The sequence below is a fragment of the Triticum urartu genome, chromosome 4A (genome assembly GCF_056163025.1).
Source record: "Triticum urartu cultivar PI428250 chromosome 4A, HENAU_Tu73, whole genome shotgun sequence".
NCBI classification, from domain to species: Eukaryota; Viridiplantae; Streptophyta; class Magnoliopsida; order Poales; family Poaceae; genus Triticum; species Triticum urartu.
In genome coordinates this window covers 594,014,595-594,032,767 of record NC_141876.1, presented here as the reverse complement: position 1 = coordinate 594,032,767, position 18,173 = coordinate 594,014,595, and the positions used below count along the sequence as shown (strand labels likewise).

General features: G+C 52.8%; 1 protein-coding gene and 1 pseudogene across 1 annotated transcript; one reads left to right on the top strand and one right to left on the bottom strand.

Moving 5' to 3' along the window:
• The first annotated feature begins 5,983 nt into the window (after positions 1-5,983).
• On the top strand, positions 5,984-7,054 carry LOC147976970 (uncharacterized). Its single transcript, XM_087521043.1, has one exon. It carries the CDS (start codon positions 5,984-5,986, stop codon positions 7,052-7,054), a length of 1,071 nt encoding a protein of 356 aa, XP_087377169.1.
• A 2,751-nt stretch (positions 7,055-9,805) lies between these two features.
• On the bottom strand, positions 9,806-15,699 carry LOC147976969 (uncharacterized; annotated as a pseudogene).
• Between the last annotated feature and the right edge of the window lie 2,474 nt (positions 15,700-18,173).

Here is an 18,173-nt window from a genome sequence, read left to right as displayed (position 1 = left end):
TCCTAGGACATCAGGCTCAATCACATTGCATAAATACTACACACTATACAAACCCATATACCTTCGAGACACTCATGGCTAAGTGCAAGAAAACTCAACTCATATATCATAATTGAGGTCAGCATAAGAAAAAGCCAATTACATATACAACATTCAATGTGGACCGTCTGATATTTCAGGCTCCTCTTTAACCTTGCGATTGTTGGAGAGAATGTTTTGATCTTCCACTTCACAGAAATGGCCTCACCGCTTGCATTTTCACTCCAACGCTAGTGCACATTCTTACTGTAACTGAAAGGCATTAAGAAACTACCATGTCACCAGAGTGGAGGAAAGGTTCTCAGGGAAAATAGTAACTTCAAGTAAATACTACAATAACTTATAAATACTAAATGTAAAAGTTTACAGATGTAATCGTTTCAATCATTTATGGACACTACATATTCATATAAAAATCTCCCTAAAAAGCAAACAGAATACTTTCTAAAATCTTAGCCATTAAAACTTGAGTTCTATATATATAGGTTGAAATGGTGCTTTTTGTAATGAAAACAAAATGGAAGAATTAACATGTGACTAGACCAAGCAAAGAGGAAAGGTTCTTGGGAAAAACTTTAACTTTGAAATAAATATTAAAAACTTCATAAAAAATTACAAATGTATTTTGTTGAATCATTTATATGGGTATTCATAGATTTGTTTCTCCAAAAAAAACTAAATACTTCCCTAAATTTTCAAACATTAAAACTTGACTTCTACATAGGTTGTGATGGTGCTCTTCTTAATAAAAAAATGCAAGAATTACCATGTCACTAGAGATAGCAGAGTGGATTGGTTCCCGGGACAAATTTAAACTATAAATAAAATTTAAAAACTTCCAAAAATGTAAAAATTACACATGTATTTTCTTGAATCATTTATATGGGTATTCATAGATTTTCTCCATCGATAAAAAAACTCAATACTTCCCTCAATTTTCAAACATTAAAACTTTAGATACACGGGTCGCAACAATGATCTTTTTTTTTGTATGAAAAAAATGCAAGCCCATGCATGCTACCTAAACATTTTACATGTCTATTTTTTCCTGATTATTTTTCACATTTAGGAAACTTCTTTTTCGCTGCTCAAGCTCATTTGCGATGTATGCGGGTTGGCGCACAGGATTGGCGGGAAAGATATCCTCACTTAACCCATTGATGTTTCTCTACTGACATAGCTATCCAATAGTAGATGGAAATGCTTTTCCAAAACGAAATTGCCAGTCAGTGGTAGGTCCAGTTCAGCCACTGAACTACTGTAACAATGCCAGCCAGCACCTTGAAGATGACCCATACTCTAAATCCGACTGAAACGTATAAAAGGCAATCAAAGGATTCTATTTTGCTGGAAAAGTTGCGTCACCATTTAGCCTGGAATGGAAGATATAGCAAGTGTCATACTGTCATGGCATCACATCAACGCATTAGGAATTCCAGAGTCGAACCTTACGATCGTCGTCCTCCCTGGACCAGCCCCGCCGCCATACATGCCTGCGTGAACAGCAGCTTCAGCAATGCCACAAACCATGCAGAGATGGGCCGAAGGTGCCGCCTCTCACTATGCACATGAATCATATATACTCATTTAGCTCTCAAGTATTTGTAAGTAATGTGGCAGCTGAACATTTAGTTCCATCTATGCAGAATCAGTAATGGAAGAAGCAGCAGTGTGTATTATGTTCTGTCTACTCCAACAATGCTGCCAGTACCTTGAAGATGAACGCAAACTCTAAATCCAACTGAAACTTATTGTTATCTCTCTCAAAAAAACATCAAGTGGTTTACAAGTCTGAACCCTGAAAAATATCTGGAGAGTTGGCTTTCTGCAGATAGAATATCAGCCAGAGCATCACATTAACGCATTACAGAACTTAGCGTAACCGACATGCCCTCAAGAAAGCAAGGACACAGGCCAGGCACCACACTACGATCAGCAGCAATGGAGACACCAAAGGCCAAACAAATGTCATCTTCTACAGATTTTCTAACGAAGTATGACGTTTATTTTTGCGACCACCGGTGCAGTTGGTTAACGCCAAAAATATCACTATGGGTAACATCCCGTGATTAATTTGACATGTTTGCGAGCTAACGTCACATTACTCGAACATTGGCATGGCCAATGTATAGCCCTAGGATGATGCCTCGTGTATCATGTAGGATCGGATGTCAGAAAAAATAGATTCGGATGGGAAAGCGGGATTCTCTATAGGGGCGGGGGAGATGGCTCTGGCGACTGGCGACGCCCCTGGCGACGCGGGCGCTGCGGCTGCCCTGCCGCCGCCCTCCCCCTGTCCCCGCCCTCGAGCCCCGCCCCCCGCCGGCGTCCGCCGCCCCCGCCCCTCCGCCGACCCCTCCCTCTGGTTCTCCGCGGCTGGTGTGGGCCGACATCGCCGAGGCCGACGACGTCGCCGCTGGCCGCCCCGTCGTATGTCGGGATCGGGTTCCCCCCAAGGCCCCGCCGCAGCTGCCACCCGACCTCGCCGGTGGCCCTACTCCCAGGGGTGGGAGTTCGACCGCCCGTGGGTCGGGACGGCGCCGGCGTCTCCCTCCTGCCGCCTCCCCGGCACGGGGGATGCAAGGTGCGGCCTTTGGGTCGGGGTTGCCCTCCCGGCGGCGTCGCGCTGGCAGCTGGGGTGTTGCCGGCCGCGCTGACCGGGGCCCGGCTCTCGCCTCCTGGAAACCCGCGACCCCGGCCGTGCCCTCCTCTCCTCCGCCCTCCTCTGCTTCGGCCGGTCCGACTCCGGCGATCCTGCCCGAGCTCGCGCCGGTCCTCTCCCGTCGGACTCCCTTCCGGCCCTTCTTCCCCTCCCGTAGGTCCTCCGAGCCCCAACCTCAAGGCCGCACCCCTGCCCCGCCTTCCCCTCGCCGCCCCCGTTCGCCCCTGCCGGCGGCCACCGCGGTGGTGCTCGGGGAAACCCTAGCGCCCCGCTTGGTCACCCCGGGGCGCTCGTACCGGGCCGCAGTGCTCCTGGGCCGGCCTACGGGCCTGGCTGCAGGCCCCCCCCTCAGGGCGGTGGGTGCGGGTGCGGCCCATGGGATGCAGGCCTCTGCGGCTGGGGTGGGCCGGCTAGGCAGGCCGGATCTGTCCCGCCAGGCCCAATCTCGTTCCCTGGCGACCGCGGGCCCATACAGGCGATCCATTTGGCCTCATGTAGGGTTCCCTCGCCCCCCACTTCGCCCCCCACCCATGCCGCCAGCCCCCTGCCTCGCCCTGGTTCCTGCCGTCCAGCCCCGACCCCTACTCGCCTGCGCCGCCGTCCTTCCCTCGCCCAGTCCCCCCCCCCCTCCCGCCACCCATGACTCGGGAGTGGGGGGACGACGCGGGGCGCCCCAAGTGTCGGGCAGATGAGCGCCGCGACCCGCCCCGTCCCTCCCCCCGATGGCCACCGGCGCGAGGCCGATCTGTGGCAACAGCTTTCCTCCCGGCCGGCCCGGCGCTCCCCGACGCGCGATTCCCGCCGCCCTTCCCCCCGCCCCTCGCGCCGCTCGTGGTCCCTGGCTCGCCGCTCCTCCCCTAGGGCGGAGTCGCGAGACCGTGGTCGGTCGCCGGCCGGGGAGTCGCGGCCGTCCTCGCGCCGGCGGTCCCCGTCGCCGACCCATCGCCGGGACCGGTCCCCCTCCCCGCCCCATTCACAGCCCGTCGCCAACTCCAACAATACTCAGGCAACCCGACGCTACCAGCCGCCCCACACCCAGGCTACGTTTCCGCCATCTAACGGCGGTAATGGCAACCGGGGGCGCAGGGGCCCAAGAAGAAGAAGAAGAAGGGTCCCCCGCGCCCTCAGGCTGCCGCATTCACCGCCGCCATGGCTCCTCCTCCGGGCACCAACGCTCCTCCCGACGGCCCGCCGTGCTTCAACTGCGGCTTGACCGGCCACTTCCAGGTGGCTTGCCCCAACCCCCCGATGTGCTACCTGTGCAAGGATACCGGGCATCCAGCGATTCTCTGCCCGGATCGCCCGGTGACGGAGGAGATCATGATGTACGGCCACGACATCGAGGACATGGCCTTCTTCCACATCGAGGTGCCAGAGATCCCCCCTCCCTCCCCCTCGCTGATGGCGATTGTGACGGTCGTGGGCGAGGCCGTGGCCACCCCGGAGCTGCTTGAGGCCGAGCTCAACCACTTGTGCAGATGCACGTGGGATTGGCAGGTGACCCCCACCGCTTCCAGCGCCTTCTCAGTGATCTTCCCCGATGCCATGAGTATGGGATTCTGTACCCGCAGCAACAACATCACCCTGGCCCTCAACGACATTGTGGTGAACATATCTGAGCCGCGTTGGGATCCCAAGGCTGTCGCTGTCCTGGACACTGCGTGGCTCCTCATCTCCGGCCTGCCAGATGTGGCCCGGTCTGAGCGAGTCATCCGCAGCATGTCCAAGATCCTTGGCAAGGTGGTGGTGGTTGACGAGCTCTCCTTACGCAAGGAGGAGGAGGTCCGGGTCAAGGTGAAATGCCTGGACTCCTCCAAGCTCCACGTCACGATCCAAGTCTTCTTCAACGACGACGGCTACGACCTCAAGATCTTCCCCGAGCCTCCGAACCACGTCGGCCGCCCCCGCTTCTCTGATGACAGCCACTTGGGGGGTGGCCCTGCTGATGCCGACGACTTCCACCGCCGACGCTCGCGCCACTCCCGCCTCGACGACCCAGGAGATGATGAGGACGGCTCGGAGCACTCCCGCTCCCCCTCCCGGGAGCCATCCAACCCACCAGCGGGTCGTGGCGGCTCCAGGGCGGGGCGCACTCGAGTGTCGGCCGCTGACCTCGCGGTGGCCCTCCGCTTGGCCACCCCACCGGTCATGCCCTCGCAGTCTCCGTTGGAGTCGGCCAGTGACATCTCCAGTGTGGGCCTTCTCGTCGCCCCTCCTTCGTCGCCTCGCTCCCCCTGCACCGTCTCCGTCCGTCGCGCCTCGCCGTCGGAGCCGGACCCTCCGTCCCCCGCCGGCTCGACCTCCCCGGCCCCCACTGGTGGAGGCGGGTGTGAGGTCCTCGTTGCACCTACCTCCTCCCCCCCACCCGCAGGGGTCGCGGCCGGTGCCAACCTGGAGCTCGCCGGCCCGCCCGCTCCGCCGGGGGCCTCCGACGGCCTCCTCCCATCGCCGACCTCCCCGTCCGCCTTGGTGGCTGTGGACGTCTCCTCGCCGGCCTCCGTGCACCCCCCTCCAACGGTAGCGTACGCCAGGCGGCCCCGCTCCACCTCGACGCCGGTGACGTCCTCCCGCCACAGCGCCCGCCTCGATGCGGTGCGGCCGGTCGACTCTCCGGCGCCGTCCATCGCCGAGCGCGCGGAGCTCCGCACGGCAGTCCGGAACCTCGAGTCAGGTGCGGACTCCGACCTCCCCAGTTCCTCCAGTTGCTCATTTTTCGCTCTTGACGCAGCTCCACTTGGCCACCTCGCTAAGGTGGCCAATGACTCGGCCATAGTTTTCAGAGGGGAAGTTGGTCCCCCCTTAGAACAGATCGCGGCCATTAGGTCCTGGGAGATCCTGGACGGCAAGCTCGCCGAGACCCGTGCCCGCTTGCTCCGGCCTCCCGAAGGGACGCCCATCCCCCCACGGGTCTGGCCCCTCCGGTGGCCGACGGGATAGTCCGTGGACGCACCGTTCGCGCACTGCAGCCCTCCGCGCGCAAAGCGCTTCCCGTGTCCTGGGGTCAAGCAGCCCCCCGATGGGGGCTTAGATGCGGGTCCTGTTCTGGAACATCCGCGGCTTCGGCCATGATGGTCGCCGCCGCCAACTCATAGAGTACATTCGTGACGAACACATTGACATCATCGCCATCCATGAAACCTTGCATACTGAGTTTGCCCTTCAGGAGCTTGAGCGCCTTAGCTCCCACCTCTTCGCTTGGCACTGGCTCCCTTCTAGCGGGACCTCAGGCCATTCTGGCGGCATCCTCTTAGGGGTAAAGGATGCCACCTTTGAGGTGGTGGCATGGACCGGGGCGAATTCTTCGTTAGTATGGAGATCTATGAGCGCGCCCTAAATTTCAAATGGGAGGTCATTATTGTATATGGTCCGGCGGACCACCGCCGCTCCCCAGCCTTCCTAACAGAGCTGCGGCTGAAGATCTCTAACTCCCTCCTCCCAGTTCTCGTGGGCGGAGACTTTAACCTCATCCGATCCCCGGAGGAGAAGAATAATGATCGGATCAACCTCCCTCAGATGCAATTATTCAACGATTGGATCGCGGAGCTGGGGCTCCGCGAACTTGATCAGACGGGTTCCAGGTTCACCTGGACGAACCGACAGATTGTCCCGACACAATCCGTGCTGGATCGTGTCCTAGTTTCCCCGGAATGGGAATTACGTTACCCCCTGGCATCGCTCCGGGCTGTCACCCGGATCGGGTCTGACCATGTCCCCCTGCTCCTCTCCACCGCTGACGAGCGGCCCCCCACCGCGCTGCGATTCCGGTTCGAGCCCTTCTGGCTCAATCAGGCCGGCATCCGGGAGGCTGTCGTCGCCCGCTGGATATTTGCCCGCTCTGCTCGCCATCGATCCATGTCCGCCGTCGACTCGTGGCACTTCTGCGCCAAGCTTGCCCGCCAATTCATGAAGGGCTGGGGGCCGAACCTTGGCCGGGATCTTAGAGAGCGCAAAAAGGCCCTCCTGTTGGCTATCCAAGCCCTGGACGCCTGCGCCGACTCGACCGGGATCTCCCCGGATGAGTGGATGCTGCGATACAACCTGGAAGACCAGCTCTCCACCATTTACACCGATGAAGAAGCCTACTGGCGTCTACGGGGCACCCAGAGGTGGGTACTTCGGGGAGATGCCAACACTGCCTACTTTCAGGCGGTGGCGAACGGCCGGCGTCGTCGTAACTCCATCCACTGCCTATGGGATGGCGAAACTCCTATCGTTCTCCCCTCGGCCATCCGTACCCACGTAGACGGCTTCTATAAAGCCCTATTTACACCCACCCCGCGGGGTGGGCTAGTCTGGCCCCCGACATTTGTTCGGGTGCGCAATTGGTCTTGGCTGAGGCCAACGCGGCATTAGTGGCCCCTTTTGATGAGGTCGAGGTCCTCGAAGCCATTAAGGGGATGAACCCCTCCTCGGCCCCGGTTCCGGATGGTCTGCCCGTGACGTTCTTTAAAACGTTCTGGGCTACCATCAAGCCGGAGGTCATGGCTCTGTTCGAAGAATTCTATTCGGGCTCAATGGACCTTGGGCGACTCAATTATGGGATTGTGACCCTCATCCCCAAGGTCCCGGGCACCTCGGATATTCGCCAGTTCCGCCCAATCAAAGTGATTAATGTGATCTTTCGGATCTTGGCCAAAGGGTACGTCAATAGGGTGACCCTTCTAGCTGACACGATTACCCATCCGAATCAATCCGCCTTCATACAAGGCCGATTCATTCTCGATGGAGTGTTAGTTTTCCACGAGGTCCTCCACGAGGTCCGTATAAAACGCCATCGCGCGGTCTTCATAAAGCTAGACTTTCACAAAGCCTATGACACGGTCCACTGGCCATTCATGCGAGAAGTGCTGCTTCACAAGGGCTTCGACGATCGCTGGGTGACCCGCGTCATGCAGCTTGTCTCCTGTGGTCAGACCGCGGTGAACATCAACGGTGACATTGGTCCCTACTTCCCCACCCTTTGTGGGGTCCGTCAAGGTGACCCCTTCTCACCGTTCTTGTTCAACATGGTGGTCAATGCCCTGGCATCCATCTTGGATAAGGCCAAAGCTGCTGGCCATATCCACGGCTTAGTTCCCCACCTAGTAGGAGGGGGAGGGGTCTCCCTCCTTCAATATGCGGATGATACCATTATAATGGTTGAGGGATCCGCACTAGATATTACTAACCTGAAGTTCCTCCTCATGTGCTTCCAACAAATGTCGGGCCTAACCATCAACTTCGATAAGAGCGAAGTGATGGTCCTCGGGTTCCCCTTGGAGGAAGCACAGGCTATCGCTAACCGACTAAACTGTCGGCTGGGTTCTTTCCCCATGACCTATCTGGGGATCCCCATTAGTGATTCGCGCCTCACCATGGTTGATCTTCGCCCCACGGTGACCCGTATGCAACACCGCGTTGAGCCTTGGAAAGGGCGCTGGCTGTCTAAGGCGGCTCGCGTGATCCTAATCAACTCTTCGCTTGCTAGCCTCCTTTGGTTTCTCATGAGCTTTTATAGCCTCCACGAAACCCTGCACCAGGAGATCGCCAAATACCAATCCAGATTCTACTGGGCTGGCGAAGGGGATAAGCAGAAGTACCACATGGTCAGCTGGCCAGATATATGCAAACCCAAGGACCAGGGCGGTCTTGGGATTTTGTCCTCCTGGTGCATGAACATTGCCCTCCTGACCCGTTGGCTCTGGCGCATTGCCAATGGAGATGGGGGTCTCTAGCTTACTATAATCCAGAACAAGTACCTGTGTGGACAACCTCTCGCATTCTGTCAGCGCTCTGGCGGCTCCCAGTTTTGGCAAGCCGTCGTCCAGCTACTGCCTGTTTTGCGCATTGGCACTTCCATCTCGGTGGGTACTGGGTCCTCGACCCTGTTCTGGCTTGATAGATGGCTGGGCGACACCCCCCTAGCCGCTCGATTTCCAGTCCTCTTCGACATCATTGTTGACCCTCGAGTTTCTGTCGAGACGGCCCTTATTAACTTAGGGCGCCTCGCTTTCCGCCGCCCCTTTGGCCCCCTTGAGGTTGCGGCTTGGGATACCCTCCTCCAGGACATCACCCTCCTACCTATAGACGTTGCCGACTCTCCGGACGCCATCTCCTGGCGACTGGAACCCTCCGTCCGCTTCTCCACCAGATCCCTCTACGCGGCTATCGCCCCATTGACGGCCCCCGAGCCCTTCAGTTTGATTTGGGACATCCGCCTGCCCCTGAAGATCAGGATTTTCCTGTGGCAATGGATCCGCGGCTGCCTCCCGTCCGGCGTTGAGGTCCTTAAACGCCACGGACCTGGGGATGGGACGTGCCCCATGTGCGGCACGGTAGAGGATACCAACCACATCTTCTTCTCGTGCTACACGGCACAGTTCCTTTGGTCCTGTTTCCGCGAAACGGTTGGGGGCCAGTGGTGCAACACCAACGTCCTGACCTGCTTGCGGAAATTCAGGCCTCTCCCCCTCGCTACAGGCATATTAGATGGCTTTGCCTGGGGATCCTTTCCTGGACGTTGTGGACTGTCCGCAATAAGCTTGTTATCCAGAAGGTGCCTCTTCGGCGTGCTACTGACTCCATCTTTAAATTGTGTGGATACTTGTAGCTCTGGCAGCAGCTTAGCCGCCCACAGGACCGGGACGTCATCAGCACCCTCCTCGCCGACCTTCAATCGATGGCCTTCCGCTTGGCGCCCCCGCTCCCCCCGCCACCCCCGGAGCCTGACTAGACGCTGTGTCTCTCCCGGCGCATGTGCCTTTTTGTTTTTGTTTTGGGGCTTGTTGAGCTGTGCCCTCAGCATTAACCCTCTCTGTACTTATTTGTCTGGTACTTTCTTGTGTGTGTGTGTGTGGTCTTGAACCTTGTTGGATGTTGGCTTGGGCATTTGCTTTATATATAAAGTGGGGCGAAAGCCTTTTTCGGTATAGGGGCGGGTGCTTCGGAGAGAAAAAGTGTGGTCCAGTGTAAAAGCTGAAAAGGTTGGAGTAAAGAGTAGAGATGCATGTGTACTAAAGTTTTTATTTTCTAATTCTTGATGAGTCCCACTAGTGGTAGCTTGTATTGGGAAGAAAAATCAATATAGATATTCCAAGCTATTTTTTTCTCATGGGGCATTTGTATCTATATGCCGTGGGGGAACCAGTAGAGTGAGTTTCCGGCCAGAGCGGTTGGCCTTTCCTTGACAAAAGAATTTGGTACATGAATGGAGAAGCGATCTCACCCCAGATGCCGGACTCGGATGAGTAGACCAAGGTGATAAAATCAACCTGACTACTAAACACGAGCACCACGAGGAACGGACACATGTGGCAGTCGACGTGCCCAGCCACGCACAGGACCGCGCCGTTGTACCTCAAGCTCCCCCGAAGGGCATGCTTGGGGTACGGGCGTACGGCACGTAGCGGTCTTCGCCGGTCACGAGGTCCCGGACCAGCAGCTTCCAGGTGCGACGGCTGTGGAGGAGGGCGCGGCCGTGGCGGCAGTCGGCCACCAGTCGGCATGGGACATATTGGCAGCGGTGGAGAACACGCAGCCGCCGGAGGTGGGGACGAAGGGGTTGCCTCCCTGGTTGGTGAAGAAGCCGAGCATGGGAGGGGTCCCGCTGTGAATCGTGTGGAAGCGGCGAAGGAAGCGGGTGTCGTGGACGAGGTGGCGCTAGTGCTTGGAGACAAAGGAGGCACAGAAGAGGTAGATGGGCTTAGGCAGGAGGGGGAGGAAGATCTTCGACGTGTTCGTGGGATTGCATAGGTTGTTTGTTTTTTTGAAGTCGGAGTTGCGGTGGCACGGTCCCGCTGGCGACAATGACAAGCAACAGATGATTTGTTCAGTGGTCTTTTGCAGCCCCAGCCTTGCACATTTCTCTTTAGCAGCTCTTCGTCAGAGTCGAAGCTGCGTTGTCCTCGTTCCGGGTGTTTTTGTTGGGAAACGTAGCAGAATTTTAAAATTTTTCTACGCATCACCAAGATCAATCTATGGAGACATCTAGAAACGAGAGGGAGAGGAGTGCATCTACATACCCTTGTAGATTGCAAGCGGAAGCGTTCAAGAGAATGGGGTTGATGGAGTCGTACTCGTCGTGATCCAAATCACCGATGACCGAGCGCCGAACGGACGGCACCTCCGCGTTCAACACACGTACGGTTGGGAGAGACGTCTCCTCCTTCTTGATCCAGCTAGGGAAGAAGAGGTTGATGGAGATCCAGCAGCACGACGGCGTGGTGGTGGAAGTAGCGGGATCCCGGCAGGGCTTCGCCAAGCGCAAGCGGGGAGGAAGAGGTGTCACGGGAGGGAGGGAGGCGCCAGGGACTTGGGGTGCGGCTGCCCTCCCTCCCCTCCACTATATATAGGGGCCAGGGGGGCGCCGGCCCCCTTGTAGATCCCATCTAGGGAGGGGCGGCTGCCAAGGGGGGAAACTTGCCCCCCAAGTTTGGTGGGGCGCCCCCCACCCCCAGGGTTTCCAACCCTAGGCGTAGGAGGAGGCCCATGGGGGACGCACCAGCCCACCAGGGGCTGGTTCCCTTCCCACTTCAGCCCATGGGCCCTCCGGGATAGGTGGCCCCACTCGTTGGACCCCTGGGACCCTTCCGGTGGTCCCGGTACAATACCGATGACCACCGAAACTTTCCCGGCGGCTGAAACTGGACTTCCTATATACAAATCTTTACCTCTGGACCATTCCAGAACTCCTCGTGATGTCCGGGATCTCATCCGGGACTCTGAACAACTTTTGGGTTACCGCATACTAATATCTCTACAACCCTAGCGTCACTGAACCTTAAGTGTGTAGACCCTACAGGTTCGGGAACCATGCAGACATGACCAAGACAACTCTCCAGCCAATAACCAACAGCGGGATCTGGATACCCATGTTGGCTCCCACATGTTCCACGATGATCTCATCGGATGAACCACGATGTTGAGGGTTCAATCAATCCCGTATTCAATTCCCTTTGTCAATCGGTACGTTACTTGCCCAAGATTCGATCGTCGGTATCCCAATACCTCGTTCAATCTCGTTAACGGCAAGTCACTTTACTCATTCTGCAACACATCATCCCGTGACCAACCCTTAGTCACATTGAGCTCATTACGATGATGTCTTACCGAGTGGGCCCAGAGATACCTCTCCGTCATGCGGAGTGACAAATCCCAGTCTCGATTCGTGCCAACCCAACAGACACTTTCGGAGATACCCGTAGTGCACCTTTATAGTCACCCAGTTACGTTGTGACGTTTGGCACACCCAAAGTATTCCTACAGTATCCGGGAGTTGCACAATCTCATGGTCTAAGGAAAGGATACTTGACATTAGAAAAGCTCTAGCAGACGAACTACACGATCTTGTTCTATGCTTAAGATTGGGTCTTGTCCATCACATCATTCTCCTAATGATGTGATCCCGTTATCAATGACATCTAATGTCCATAGTCAGGAAACCATGACTATTTGTTGATCAACGAGCTGGTCAACTAGAGGCTCACTAGGGACATGTTGTGGTCTATGTATTCACACATGTATTACGATTTCCGGATAACACAATTATAGTATGAACAATAAACAATTATCATGAACAAGGAAATATAATAATAACCATTTTATTATTGCCTCTAGGGAATATTTCCAACAGTCTCCCACTTGCACTAGAGTCAATAATATAGTTACATTGTGATGAATCGAACACCCATAGAGTTCTGGTGTTGATCATGTTTTGCTCGAGGAAGAGGTTTAGTCAACGGATCTGCGACATTCAAGTCCGTATGCACTTTACAAATATCTATGTCTCCATTTTGAACATTTTCACGAATGGAGTTGAAGCGACGCTTGATATGTCTGGGCTTCCTGTGAAACTTGGGCTCCTTGGCAATGGCAATAGCTCCTATGTTGTCATAGAAGAGAGTCATTGGGCCCGACGCATTGGGAATAACTCCTAGGTCGGTAATGAACTCCTTCACCCAGATTGCTTCTTGTGCTGCCTCCGAGGCTGCCATGTACTCCGCTTCACATGTAGATCCCGCCACGACGCTTTGCTTGCAACTGCACCAGCTGACTGCCCCACCATTCAAAATATACACGTATCCGGTTTGTGACTTAGAGTCATTCAGATCTGTGTCGAAGCTAGCATCGACGTAACCCTTTATGACGAGCTCTTCGTCACCTCCATAGACGAGAAACATATCCTTAGTCCTTTTCAGGTACTTCAGGATATTCTTGACCGCTGTCCAGTGTTCCTTGTCGGGATTACTTTGGTACCTTCCTACCAAACTTACGGCAAGGTTTACATCAGGTCTGTTACACAGCATGGCATACATGATAGACCCTATGGCCGAGGCATAGGGGACGACACTCATCTTTTCTCTATCTTCTGTCGTGGTCGGGCATTGAGTCGTGCTCAATCTCATACCTTGCAATACAGGCAAGAACCCCTTCTTGGACTGATCCATATTGAACTTCTTCAATATCTTGTCAAGGTACGTACTTTGTGAAAGACCAATGAGGCGTCTCGATCTATCTCTATAGATCTTGATGCCTAATATATAAGCAGCTTCTCCAAGGTCCTTCATTGAAAAACACTTGTTCAAGTAGGCCTTTATGCTTTCCAAGAATTCTATATCATTTCCCATCAATAGTATGTCATCCACATATAATATGAGAAATGCTACATAGCTCCCACTCACTTTCTTGTAAACGCAGGCTTCTCCATAAGTCTGCGTAAACCCAAACGCTTTGATCATCTTATCAAATCGAATGTTCCAACTCCGAGATGCTTGCACCAGCCCATAGATTGAGCGTTGGAGCTTGCACACCTTGTTAGCATTATTAGGATCGACAAAACCTTCCGGTTGCATCATATACAATTCTTCCTTAAGGAAACCATTAAGGAATGCCGTTTTGACATCCATTTGCCATATCTCATAATCATAGAATGCGGCAATTGCTAACATGATTCGGATGGACTTCAGCTTTGCTACGGGTGATAAAGTCTCATCATAGTCAACCCCTTGAACTTGTCGATAACCCTTAGCGACAAGCCGAGCCTTATAGATGGTCACATTACCATCCGCGTCTGTCTTCTTCTTAAAGATCCATTTATATTCTATGGCTCGCCGATCAATGGGCAAGTCAGTCAAAGTCCATACTTCGTTTTCATACATGGATCCTATCTCGGATTTCATGGCTTCCAGCCATTTGTCGGAATCTGGGCCCGCCATCGCTTCTTCATAGTTCGAAGGTTCACCATTGTCTAACAACATGATTTCCAGGACAGGGTTGCCGTACCACTCTGGTGCGGAACGTGTCCTTGTGGACCTTCGAAGTTCAGTAGCAACTTGATCTGAAGTTTCACGATCATCATCATTAACTTCCTCCCTAGTCGGTGCAGGCACCTCAGGAACAATTTCTTGAGCTGTGCCACTCTCCGGTTCAAGAGGCAATACTTCATCAAGTTCTACTTTCCTCCCACTTATTTCTTTCGAGAGAAACTCTTTCTCTAGAAAGGATCCATTCTTGGCAACAAAGGTCTTGCCTTCGGATTTAAGATAGAAAGTATACCCAATAGTTTCTTTAGGGTATCCTATGAAGACGCATTTTTCCGATTTGGGTTCGAGCTTTTCAGGTTGAAGTTTCTTGACATAAGCATCGCATCCCCAAACTTTCAGAAACGACAGCTTAGGTTTCTTGCCAAACCACAATTCATACGGTGTCGTCTCAAGGGATTTCGACGGAGCCCTATTTAAAGTGAATGTGGCAGTCTCTATAGCATAACCCCAAAATGATAGCGGTAGATTGGTAAGAGACATCATAGATCGTACCATATCTAATACGGTGCGATTACGACGTTCGGACACACCATTACGCTGTGGTGTTCCAGGCGGCGTGAGTTGTGAAACTATTTCACATTTCCTTAAGTGCGTGCCAAATTCGTGACTCAAATATTCTCCCCCACGATCTGATCGTAAGAACTTGATTTTTCTGTCACGTTGATTCTCAATCTCACTCTGAAATTCCTTGAATTTTTCAAAGGTCTTAGACTTGTGTTTCATTAAGTAGACATACCCATATCTACTTAAGTCATCAGTGAGGGTGAGGACATAACGATAGCCACCACGATCCTCAACGCTCATTGGACCGCACACATCAGTATGTATGATTTCCAATAAGTTGGTTGCTTGCTCCATTGTTCCGGAGAACGGAGTCTTGGTCATTTTGCCCATGAGGCATGGTTCGCACGTGCCAAATGATTCATAATCAAGAGACTCCAAAAGTCCATCTGCATGGAGTTTCTTCATGCGTTTGACACCAATGTGACCAAGGCGGCAGTGCCACAAGTATGTGGGACTATCATTATCAACCTTACATCTTTTGGCATTCACACTATGAATGTGTGTAACATCACGTTCGAGATTAAATAAGAATAAACCATTGACCAGCGGGGCATGACCATAAAACATGTCTCTCATATAAATAGAACAACCATTATTCTCAGATTTAAATGAGTGGCCATCTCGCATTAAACGAGATCCAGATACAATGTTCATGCTCAAAGCTGGTACTAAATAACAATTGTTGAGGTTTAAAACTAATCCCGTAGGTAAATGCAGAGGTAGCGTGCCAACGGCGATCACATCGACCTTGGAACCATTCCCGAAGCGCATCGTCACCTCATCCTTCGCCAGTCTCCGTTTATTCCGCAGTTCCTGTTTTGAGTTACAAATATGAGCAACTGCACCGGTATCAAATACCCAGGAGCTACTACGAGCGCTGGTAAGGTACACATCAATAACATGTATATCACATATACCTTTGGTATTGCCGGCCTTCTTTTCTGCTAAGTACTTGGGGCAGTTCCGCTTCCAGTGACCGTTTCCCTTGCAATAAAAGCACTCAGTCTCAGGCTTGGGTCCATTCTTTGACTTCTTCCCGGCAGCTTGCTTACCGGGCGCGGCAACTCCCTCGGCGTCCTTCCTGAAGTTCTTTTTACCCTTGCCTTTCTTGAAGTTAGTGGTTTTACTCACCATCAACACTTGATGTTCCTTTTTGATTTCCACCTCTGCTGATTTCAGCATTGAATATACCTCGGGAATGGTCTTTTCCATCCCCTGCATATTGAAGTTCATCACAAAGCTCTTGTAGATAGGTGGGAGCGACTGAAGGATTCTGTCAACGACCGCATCATCCGGGAGATTAACTCCCAGCTGAGACAACGGTTATGCAGCCCAGACATTTTGAGTATGTGCTCGCTGACAGAACTATTCTCCTCCATCTTACAACTGTAGAACTTGTTGGAGACTTCATATCTCTCGACCCAGGCGTGAGCTTGGAAAACCATTTTCAGCTCTTGGAACATCTCATATGCTCCGTGTTGCTCAAAACACTTTTGGAGCCCCGGTTCTAAGCTGTAAAGCACGCCGCACTGAACCAGGGAGTAATCATCACTACGCGTCTGCCAAGAGTTCATAACGTCTTGTTCTGCAGGGAAAACAGGTGCTTCACCTAGCGGTGCATCAAGGACATATGCTTTCCTGGCAGCTATGAGGATAATCCTCAGGTTACGGACCTAGTCCGTGTAGTTGCTGCCATCATCTTTCAGCTTGGTTTTCTCTAGGAACAAGTTCAAGTTGAGGGCAACATTAGCGTGGGCCATTGATCTACAAGACATATTGCAAAGATTTTAGACTATGTTCATGATAATTAAATTCATGTAATCAAATTATTTAATGAAATCCCACTCAGATAGACATCCCTCTAGTCATCTAAGTGATACATGATCCGAGTCAACTAAGACCGTGTCCGATCATCACGTGAGACGGACTAGTCATCATCGGTGAACATTTTCATGTTGATCGTATCTTCTATATGACTCATGTTCGACCTTTCGGTCTTCCGTGTTCCGAGGCCATGTCTGTACATGCTAGGCTCGTCAAGTCAACCTAAGTGTATTGCGTGTGTAAATCTGGCTTACACCCGTTGTATGCGAACGTTAGAACCTATCACACCCGATCATCACGTGGTGCTTCGGAACAATGGACCTTAGCAACGGTGCACAGTTAGGGAGAACACTTTCTTAAAATCATTGCGAGGGATCATCTTATTTATGCTACCGTCGTTCTAAGCAAATAAAATGTAAAACATGATAAACATCACATGCAATCAAATAGTGACATGATATGGCCAATATCATTTTGCTCCTTTTGATCTCCATCTTCGGGGCGCCATGATCATCGTCGTCACCGGCATGACACCATGATCTCCATCATCGTGTCTTCATGAAGTTGTCTCGTCAACTATTACTTCTACTACTATGGCTAACAGTTAGCGATAAAGTAAAGTAATTACATGACGTTTATGTTGACACGCAGGTCATAAATAAATTAAGACAACTCCTATGGCTCCTGCCGGTTTTCATACTCATCGACATGCAAGTCATGATTCCTATTACAAGAACATGATCAATCTCATACATCACATATATCATTCATCACATCCTTTTGGCCATATCACATCACACGGCATATGCTGCAAAAACAAGATAGACGTCCTCTAATTGTTGTTGCAAGTTTTACGTGGCTGCTATAGGTTTCTAGCAAGAACATTTCTTACCTATGCCAAAACCACAACGTGATATGCCAATTTCTATTTACCCTTCATACGGACCCTTTTCATCGAATCCGATTCGACTAAAGTGGGAGAGGCAGACACCCGCTAGCCACCTTATGCAACTAGTGCATGTTAGTCGGTCGAACCAGTCTCACGTAAGCGTACGTGTAAGGTCGGTCCGGGCCGCTTCATCCCACGATGCCGCCGAATCAAGATAAGACTAGTAACGGCAAGTAAATTGACAAAATCAACGCCCACAACAACTTGTGTTCTACTCGTGCATAGAAACTACGCATAGACCTAGCTCTGATACCACTGTTGGGGAACGTAGCAGAATTTTAAAATTTTCTACGCATCACCAAGATCAATCTATGGAGACATCTAGCAACGAGAGGGAGAGGAGTGCATCTACATACCCTTGTAGATCGCAAGCGGAAGCGTTCAAGAGAACGGGGTTGATGGAGTCGTACTCGTCGTGATCCAAATCACCGATGACCGATGGCCGAACGGATGGCACCTCCACATTCAACACACGTACGGTTGGGAGAGACGTCTCCTCCTTCTTGATCCAGCAAGGGAAGAAGAGGTTGATGGAGATCCAGCAGCACGACGGCGTGGTGGTGGAAGTAGCGGGATCCCGGCAGGGCTTCGCCAAGCGCAAGCGGGGAGGAAGAGGTGTCACAGGAGGGAGGGAGGCGCCAGGGACTTGGGGTGCGGCTGCCCTCCCTCCCCTCCACTATATATAGGGGCCAGGGGGGCACCGGCCCCCTTGTAGATCCCATCTAGGGAGGGGCGGCGGCGACGGGGGGAACTTGCCCCCAAGTTTGGTGGGGCGCCCCCACCCCCAGGGTTTCCAACCCTAGGCGCAGGAGGAGGCCCATGGGGAGCGCACCAG